Genomic DNA, 10,000 nt, shown 5'->3' with positions numbered 1-10,000 from the left:
TTGATTTTTCAAGACATTTATACACAGACTTCTATTTATTTTCTTTCCTGTTACTCTATTTTTTCTCTTGTCCGGTAAATGATTACTGTCTTTGTTTTCTGAGTTCGTGTTAACTTGTTCATTTTGCTTCACAGCTTATATATCTGCGTTTTCATTGATTTTTTTCACATAAATACTTTTCCTTACATTGGTCTACCAAGTCTTCTAAGGGATATTTTTCACGTTCTACCTTCCTTGTATTCTTCTACCAACCATTTTGTTCTTATGGATCATAATGTTCCTGCAACTTTTTTTGTTTTATTTCCAAACTTTGTGACTGTTCAAAGGCGATACCGTCCCATCTGTGGTAACAAGGAGTTTTCTTATCAGTGTTTGATTTTCCATGTACTTGTTTAACAGATATGGGTATTCTGTTCAATCTTTCTGTAATTATTAGAATCTGACCAGTCATTACGTTCTAAATAATGCATAAGCTACATGTAAACATTGGTCCGATATCGGAAACATGCAACAGGTCTTTTCTATTATATTTCATTCTTATCAAAATAACTACCACCTAATCGTAATCTGCCATGAAAATTTCAAAGCAGTTTGGTAAAAAATCATCTGGATATTTTATTCCTTTTCAAATATTCCTTGTATGATCATTTGTATAGTCTACTTTAAACGCCATTTTCATATACTGTGGTTCGTATGGGCCTGTCCAAATTGAAGTATAGGGTGTCTTTGGTCCACATGAGGGGCAATTCATACGCGGGCAGTAACGTCATCACTCCATGGTGATGATGCCAGAAGAGAAATTGCAGACAGACCATTGGAAAAGCCATGCCTGCTTCCCAATTTCTGGTCAACCGCATAGTTTGCTGTGTGGACGCAGCAGACAGGCACAGTGTTTAGCTGGGTGGCCAAAACGCCAAGATTTCTAACATTGACGAGGAAGGGGTCGATATGGTTGGACATAGTAGGACAATCCACCAAAATAAACTTCATAGGGGAGGTCATGTCTAATATTGGCAATATTGAAGTGGGACTTATGTTGGCCTCTGGGAGGAATAGTGTAGCACTGTACTGCCACTGCATCATAATCAACAAAGCAGGTAAGTAGGTCATTTTCACAGTCTGACCATTCCTTCTTGTAGATAGGATAAGCATTTGGAGGGATAGAAACAGTTCCAGTACAAGTGTTAAGAGGGGTGAGGTTCAGCAAGAATGGGTTTGCCAGTTAGGTCAGTTAGGATACTGCACGAGCTTGGGATTCAGATGTAACTATGACAAGGCGTGAACAATCAGAGTGACTGTGAAAGGTAACCTTGCCTAGCTTTTGGAGGCACTGTTGAAAGAGAAGGGTATTCTCAGAATAGGGGGGGAATCACAGATTATCAGTCCCACTTAGCTAAGCCAAAGAAAGTATTCAACAGAGGTAGAGGCAGTAGAGGCAGTAGAATGATGAGGGCAAGAGGAAGGTAGGGTGATGAGGAGTGGAGAAATTCTGTGGGGGAGAAGGACAATAAGGATGAATAGTAGTAATAAGGGAAGAAGGGGTAGACACTTACGAGGAATGTGCAGTAGTAGATGGAGGAGAATGCTGGGAGAGAGGAAGGGGTGATTTCTGGAGGTTAAGTAATAACCTGGGTGGGTGTTTTGGAATGGATAGTTGACAGTTAGCACCTAAGAGGGGGTATTAGAATCAGTGGTCGGAGCCATGGTCAAATGAGGGATAGGGGTTGGAAAACCATCAAAATCAAATTTAGATAGGCCATTGGGAGAAGGGGCAATCCTTAATGCCCCTATTAAGAGTAAAGAATCTTCATTATTGGCAATGGTGAGCCTGAATAAAATGGGGAAAAGAAATGGCTCCCCATAAGAGGTAAAGGCTAGGCAATTAACCAAGGGAATACTGTGCCCATGGCTCCCAGGGGCCGTTCATGACTGACAAAGCCAGCCTTTCACCCTTTCAGCATGGCTCTCACACCTTAGGTATGGGATTGAAGGGGGTGAAGAAGATACAGAAGAGGAAAGGGGAGAAGAAAAGACCAAGCAAAAATAGTTGTTGTGAGGGCTGAGGCCAAGTTAGGGATGTCCCCTACATTGGGCCTCAGTCTGTCTCCTAAGCTCTCCCACGACAACGAGCAAGGTATTAGGAGGGTAGTATTTGTCATGTTTTATTCGTTATTAAAATTGATTCATATCCTGTAGTGGATAATTTTATTGCACATTTTTAGACATGGATTAGATTAGCTTCTGGTAGTAAAACAAACTCATAAATTTGCTAATTTTGATGGAGAAAAAAGATAGATTACTGTGAAGATATTCATTCTTAGTTATACCTTTTCTACATGTTGCAATATGGCTCATTGATACATCACTTCTCGGATATCAAAGGTGGCAAACGCGTCGTAAACCAGGAAATCTTTTAGAGTAAAACTAATTTACACATAAACTGGTTTTATTAAGAATCACAATTTTAAATAATAATTGCAGCACTCATATTACTTCTCCTGGAAAGTTTATACATGGTCTGGAATGATATATATATAAAAAAATCATGAACTTCACATTTGATATAAATTTCCACTAACAAAGACTACACAGTCTTAAAAACAAAACCTAACCTAATCATTTACAGACTCCCTATGGGAGAAACATAAAAAGTGTTGCATTATAATTGCTCATTATTATGTGTTTTAAAAACCGCATCGAGATTTAATGGCAAATGTCACATCAAATCACAGTTAAGAGCAACACATCAATGGGCAAAAGGAGAGAAATCTTAATGTAATGGAGATTACTGAGACAACCTTAAGATGCTGCAGATTCAAGCTCAGAGGCTGGAGTTTCTGGTTCTTCATCATTGTAGATGTTTTCTGCCATCTGCCACACCTGTACAAAGTACAATATAAGTTTTTAATGCATTATAATTATAGATGTAAATTCTGCTTCGGAGCACAATATTTATCACTTATTTTAATCTAATTACTGATCTTGGTGGCACTACCATTATAGCAAGATCTGGTAGTCGAACCTAAAATTAACAGCTATGCTACTTTCATCTACAAAAATGCTCAATGTAGGAAAACTAACCTGCATGATATTGTCTTCACTAACAGAACAGATAACCCATGGTTCATTGGGGTTCCAGGAGAAGTCAGAGATCTTGGCAGTGTGGCCTCCGTGGATGAACTGCAATAATAAAAAAGCTGTTTATTCAACATGCTTAAAAAACTCCCACCCCAAAGATTAATATTACTAAATAGCATCATTATTATTACACTAATTACTTGTGCAGATTCAATGTCTGCAAGTGGGTTGTGGTGATAAAGTACAATAATAATTAATTGCGTTCACTAACCAATAATTCAGGCGGTCCATCTTCAGCATCCTCAGCACTCTGCTCCTCACCAATCTTGCTAAGATCCCACACATGCAAGCGACGGTCTGTGCCTGAACTTGCCAGAATCGTCTCGTTGTGAGGTGACCACTGAACCTGTATTACCCAAAATTACAACATCAGTGTGCAACATAACCATGCCCTCCCTGTGAAAACAGGTAACAATAAATAGGTACCTATATACATATATAAGGAGGGGGGCATTAAATTCATTACAAAACAATCTGAACATTGACGCATGCATTTTGATCACAGAAGCAGGAAACATAGGGAGATCTTGCCTCTTACTAGCTACTGTTTCAAGAACAAACTACATGCATGATATCACACCACCTAGCTACCTAGACATCAATTTCTAACATGCAATTTTCATTAACAGTAACACAGACAGGAATTGTGTATAAGCACAATATCTAATATCTAATATACATTAAACAACATTTAAACTACTCCTACTTTCCCCATAGTATCAGACCAACTGGTTAACTAATTTACACAATTTTTAAAGATATAACTTCCACATGAAATATCTGGAAATCTATTCAATCAACAATTGACAGCCACTTTTGCGTGTTCCAGGTGACCAGCACCAGTAATCATCTTGTGAGGAACACACTCTTCTTGGCAAAATCTGAGCACCCTCAGCTGTTCTCACTCGATCAAGCTCACCTGGAAGACCTCATCTTTGTGCGACTCAAATGAGTGGAGTTTCAGCTTGAGGTTGCGCAGGTCCCACAAGGCAACTGTCTGCAAGGTGGGTGGAAAACGATAGCTGTGAGGACACAGACGCTCACCACACACAAGGTCATGCAAGTTTTACTAACCTGGAAGATTTCGTCCTTGTGCATGGCAAACGAGTGAAGCTTCAAGCTCAGATTACGTAAATCCCACAGAGCGACCGTCTGTAAGGGAAGCTAGATGTTGAACTGTTCCCGCGTGCTCTTGAACAGTTCTACTACAATCAACTGTTCATGAGCATTGAGTATCCAAGTTGTGTAATTAGAGAAATGCAAATTTTAGTTACTACACTGAACACTTCTGGTTTTATGTTTATACTACTACAGTTCCCTTAATTCTTGTTAACTCAAATCCTTCCCAGCTATTCTTATTCTATACTCTATAACCCTCACTTTATAATACTATTAAATTGGATTTCTCGAATTTTTAATTTCTGACCAAATATTACGTAATGGGCACAAGGAACTCTATAGACTTTTGAATGGGCTTACTTGAACAATATCAGAAATAACTTGCCAGGCACTTTCAAAAATGAAATATTTATATATATGATTGTATATTTTTTTGTGCAGTAAAGTCATGTATTTCAACTGTCCTTCGAACAAATGCAACATTTACTTACCTTGTCTGCACTTCCAGTGGCAAGAATAAATTCGGAGTAGGGATTGAAGGAGAGGCAGTTCACCTCCGCTGTATGGGCATCAACTGTGTGTGATGGTTTGTTAGTGTTGTTTGCACGAGTGTCCCAGATCATGAGCTTTTGATCGTCAGCCACAGAACCAAAGAGGGACTCGTGCAAGAGGTGCCAGGCAACATCCTGAAACATGGCAAAACAAAAGCTCAAAATGATATTCTTGCAAAAGCACAAAACACCCATGTTTGAGTCAACATGTAACAAAAATAACTTCAAACGAATAATGAATACCTCAACTACAGCAGTGTGGCCTGTGAATATTGTTTTTGCATCAATTATTCTGTTTTCCTTTGGAGTTGCATTAATGTCCCACAAACAGATAGTGTGATCATCTGATGCACTCAAGAGATACCCATTCAGATTAGGATTCCAAGACAGACCATATCCTTCCTTCTGATGGCCACGTAACCTATGGGTAACAACGAAAGTAAATGGCATGTGTAAAGAGAATCAACTGTCTACCCTAAAGATCCATACAAAAAGATACTCATACAGTCACATGACAAAAATAAGAAATAAATAAAAGAGAGCATGCAAGCCCTGTTCAATAAAACTACATGTCACCCAAACATACCTTAGGTCTGGATGACACTCCCCAGATGGATCTGGTTTTGATGGATGCTTTGTGTAGTCAAAGACGAGGACATCACTTGAAGGGGTTTTGGTGGCTATGACGCATGGATTCTGAGGCATGTAACGAGCGCGGTTTACTTCTCCCTCATGGTTGATTTTAATTTCAATTTCAATCTTTCCACTGACTGAACCAAAGCCACCAAACTCTGAAAGATGAAGCAAATGCAAATCGCACCTGTTGTATGATATATTTGACTACTAAAACAAATACTATAATAGGGTTTGTTAGTCATTTCATATCACTTCCTGAACATCCAACATCCCCTACAGTTTTATAGAAGTATCAAACTCTGTATAAAATCTAACATAAGTAGAAATGACAATGGTCCTGTAAGAAATCTTGGCCATATTGGCACACACACACACACACACACACACACACACACACACATATATATATATATATATATATATATATATATATATATATATATATATATATATATATATATATATGTCAAATCATATTTATATAGCACTTTCATTATTTTTGGACTTACTTTACTGCAGTTGACTCAGTGCACCACTGGCCTATCCAACTACCCAATTTTACTCCAGCAGGTTTAGACTGCCTTACACACTTTTGAACCATTTATCTTATTCCTACAGTAAACTTCTGAAAGGAATTACTCCACTGTTGCAGGGAACATTTTATGTATTTTTCTCCTGTTTTATTAGGATTTAAAAAGACTGCAGACAAATACATCTTGGAGCCCTTGTTCATATCTAATATGATTTATGTTATGGACTCACCAATTATGCAGCTGGGTTGAAATTGTAAGTGCTCTGGGTTAATTGTAGTTAAATACTCTTAATTAGATTTTACAATTTCACAGACAAGAGTGAAGGGAACAAAGGTTCCTCAGGGATGAAACATGAAAAAATTGTGGAAAAATTATAAAATGAAAAAGGACAAAGTCTGTGACACAGGATTACTCTACAGGCTGTTACAATCAAACAAGGAGTAACTCGTAACCTCTAAGGTTTCAATAAACAGCCCGAAATACAAATAATCTTGAATATTGCCGAAGAACACAAACTGAAGGTAGTAAGAGAACAGAAGCACCGTCTCTCTTCAATTCAGCAGACTAGAACATACCTCCTTTTTCGTTGTCATAGTGAGAGGCATCAAACTGGGCATCTTCATTTGGTAGCTGAACTGAGGCAATAAGGAGATGGTTTTGTTCATCACTTGTGTGTGTTCCTAGTATCAGTCGGTGAATGCTGAAGTCTTTGCCATCAGGTCTGAAACCCATCATAAAAAGGATTAAATAAAAACTTAAAAGCACACTACTGACTCACACACACCCATATGGCTGACAGGAAAAAGAGGGAGAGTTCACTATATCATGTGCAAGTTTATGAATCCTAGCTATTTACATAATGACTGCCCTAGGATAAAAAAAGTATTAGAAAGCTAATTACACTCCATGTCCTAGCTGGTAATTTCATAATGTAAATTTTAAAGAAAATCTAAAATTAAATCCAGAGACTGAAGAAAAGTACCAAACTGGATTCAATCCCAACCATCTATTCTCTATACAAGGGTTCAAAGTATTTCATGTGTTTCTCAAATCAAATTCTCTAACACTTATTCAAGCAGGTTCGCAAGAAAATTCTTGATGAGCATTACTTCATTTTTTAAAAGGATACACAGGCTTCTTATGCAGTTAGGTATATTACTACTAATAATCATAATAAAAAATGCTTCCTTATTTGTACTTACACTTCCTCTGAAATTTAGTATCAAAAATAAAAAACAATATGAAAAAGAACTGCTGGTGGCATGCTCCAATAATACTGAGATGAGTTGAGGAAAAAAGAAAGAAAAGAAAGAAAAAGAAAAAATCCTGAAGGCTAGATATCACACTTGTTTCCCACCCTCCCCATTCCCTCTCCCTAAACTCACCAATGTCTGTCCTTCTCAAACCTAACGTTGCACTCACCTTGTAACATCGGGCAGCCACTGGGCAGTGAGGGAGGGCCATTCCAAGGCATGGGTCATCACCAGGTCATACAAAAAGGGAGTATTTTTCTTCCATATCTTGTACTCCTCATTGATGACTCTCTCCTCTACTGCATCATCAAAGGTATCTGTAACCCACAGTCAAAGTCAACACAAGCTCTACAGGCAATGCCATATTTGTAATAAGATTCAACAATACATCTCATTTATAATAAAAACTGCACAGAAATAATCAAACGACTTAAAAAAGCTAGGCTATTTAGATGAATTTGTCATATCCATTCATGTCTGCTATACCCATTATTATCTTTCAAGAAAGTCTAAAATTAATATTTCTTTAGGTATGATAGTTTGGGACCTGAACCCAAAAGGTAGAAATAATAAAAGTGAGAATGAGAAAAAGAGAAAGGGAGAAGAGATAATGTGAGAGAGAGAAAATGAGGTAAAACGAGCTCTGGCTAGGTCACTATGGTCACACTGGGTAGCATGTAAGGTCACTGGAAATGGAAAATACTGAAGTGCCACTCATAAGGTGGGGTGAAGTGTCACTGGGTGGAGTAAACACAGGTGTGGCCCACCTTGCAGGCGGGTCACAGGTGTAACCTCAGCCACCGCCACTGTCGTCGGGAGGTCGGGAACCGCACACACAGGCGCAGGCCCACCACCATCCCCTACTACATGACACACAAGAATATAAACTCTTTAGTTCCCCTAATCCTAGGAATGCCAGCACACTACTACTAGGGGAAGAAAGGCTTAGTCAAGTCAACCTCAAATTCATTATTTATACAATTGTTGGTGAATGAAAGAGGAGGGACATACTATACTGGGACTACAGTGAGGCAGGTTAATAATAGAAATGCTTACTACTCAAAGAATGAAACATATTGCACAGTCTCAGAGTGCACAACAAAGGAAACCTGCATAAAATATACTACACACCAGCAATGAAGTTGCAAAAACACAAAATTGTTTATACATAAAAATATCACATGGAAATACTCCTCCACCATTTAATCATGTTACAATTTCCACAAACCAAAAAATTAGTTACCCATATTTAAACCAAAAGATTAGTATCTCATTCAAAAGAAAACCAAAACCTCTCATACCACATTGCATGCAAGTCCGTGAAGTTTTAAGTTGACTGGACAACAAGTCTTATTTAAACCATGTAAAACTAGGATTTTTTCTAGCAACATTTGTGTCAAAACTGATGGTACATCTCAATTTTCTTAGTATATACACATTTTTAGTAGCACCAAATTATTCTCCATTAATTCATGACAACTTTATTTCACAAATAAAATTATGGCTTAATTCCTCATATTATGAGGAGATAATGACCTAACAAGTTGTTCTCAATACCAAAATACTGAAGCAATTGGTTAGGAAGACAGGGTTACCAGAAAAACAAAGCTGATGTTGCAGAAATGACCCTCCTTAAACCTCTTGCTTATACATGCAAGCATTCGCATTGCAGATCTTTTGCAGGCACACAATCCTTACAGCACTTATCTCAACACATTATCTGAGGAAAATAATTTTCTACCAAACCATGTCAAACTGGCAATATTCTGTCAAAGTTAGCTAGCTACCAATTAAGTAATTTTTCTAAGTCTTATCATGATCACAAACTTATTTCAAACTTTTTGTACATGAGAGGGTGAAAAAACAACAACAAAAAACTATAATCTCGTGCTAACATAAAGGTAATTAATGAATATATTGAGGTCTATATACTACTTACTTTCTGATACAAGCTCTCAACCCACTGCCACTAGGGAAATGTAATGTCCACTGTAGTTGTTTTGTGGAAAATGTTAACACAGAAGGCTCCACAAGTGGAACTGTCAATGCTTAAACAAAATCAATAAACCAAACCCACAGTGGGCATAGCATGTACATACTAGCCATCCCTAGTGACTATGAGTTTACTGGATAAAAGACATTCTTTCTACTTCCACAAAGACGTCATCTATATAAAACAGGACATTACCTCCACAAATTTGTACAAAATTCGGTTTCAACCCTTAGACCATGTCATGCAACTTGTTGCAATTTAAACTTATTCACTATGTATTCTGGCAATTGTTTTTCATGGCCTGAAAAGGAACTTGCGCATATTCCGAGGCAATTGGTCTATATGCTCTCTAGCCCATTTTGTTTATGAAGTGTCCTCTCAGTCCTTCCCTTTGTATTATGCCATGTTTTGCAGAGCACCACACAAAGAAAAATCAAAAGATTCTAAATACTCAAAATGTTCTTGTTTTTTCAGATAAAGAATAACTATCTATTTGAAGCAAAAACAGATTTAGTATCTTATCTTTATGCAAGATTTAAAAAAAATGATAGATTTCACATGTACTAACAATTCATTTTCTTGCACAATAAAATACAGTTCTCATTTTAGATCAGTAGGTCTTCTGGCATCCTCATACTTTTGAAAAAAAGTTGTGGCAAACTTTGAATAACCATATTTATCTGGATGCAAAAGCTGACAAACAAATGGAGTTTTTATAGAGCCATAATGTAATTCAGAATAGGTCCATCAATCTTTTGCTACACAGGACATGCACAA

At 37.5% G+C, this 10,000-nt stretch overlaps 1 protein-coding gene across 7 annotated transcripts in view; it reads right to left on the bottom strand.

The window, feature by feature from the left end:
- Positions 1 to 2,428: 2,428 nt before the first annotated feature.
- Positions 2,429 to 10,000, bottom strand: part of Caf1-55 (chromatin assembly factor 1 p55 subunit) — a 10,050-nt gene continuing 2,478 nt past the window's right edge. Inside the window, exons 2-12 of one of the 7 annotated variants that reach the window (XM_027365748.2) lie at positions 7,998 to 8,093; positions 7,400 to 7,547; positions 6,553 to 6,698; positions 5,395 to 5,599; positions 5,052 to 5,229; positions 4,749 to 4,943; positions 4,213 to 4,290; positions 4,058 to 4,135; positions 3,350 to 3,484; positions 3,082 to 3,180; positions 2,429 to 2,880 (exon numbers count right to left, since the gene is read on the bottom strand). In XM_027365748.2, coding sequence (XP_027221549.1) covers positions 2,800 to 2,880; positions 3,082 to 3,180; positions 3,350 to 3,484; positions 4,058 to 4,135; positions 4,213 to 4,290; positions 4,749 to 4,943; positions 5,052 to 5,229; positions 5,395 to 5,599; positions 6,553 to 6,698; positions 7,400 to 7,547; positions 7,998 to 8,093 — 1,439 coding nt within the window. In that variant the 3' untranslated portion in view covers positions 2,429 to 2,799. The remainder of the gene's footprint in view (positions 2,881 to 3,081; positions 3,181 to 3,349; positions 3,485 to 4,057; positions 4,136 to 4,212; positions 4,291 to 4,748; positions 4,944 to 5,051; positions 5,230 to 5,394; positions 5,600 to 6,552; positions 6,699 to 7,399; positions 7,548 to 7,997; positions 8,094 to 10,000) is intronic. The other 6 variants (XM_070132390.1, XM_027365751.2, XM_027365749.2 and 3 more) reach the window with 6 other exon arrangements.

The sequence above is a fragment of the Penaeus vannamei genome, chromosome 17 (genome assembly GCF_042767895.1).
Source record: "Penaeus vannamei isolate JL-2024 chromosome 17, ASM4276789v1, whole genome shotgun sequence".
Taxonomy (NCBI): domain Eukaryota; kingdom Metazoa; phylum Arthropoda; class Malacostraca; order Decapoda; family Penaeidae; genus Penaeus; species Penaeus vannamei.
The sequence above is the reverse complement of the archived record's forward strand: the minus strand, read 5'-3'. Positions and strand labels throughout refer to the sequence as shown.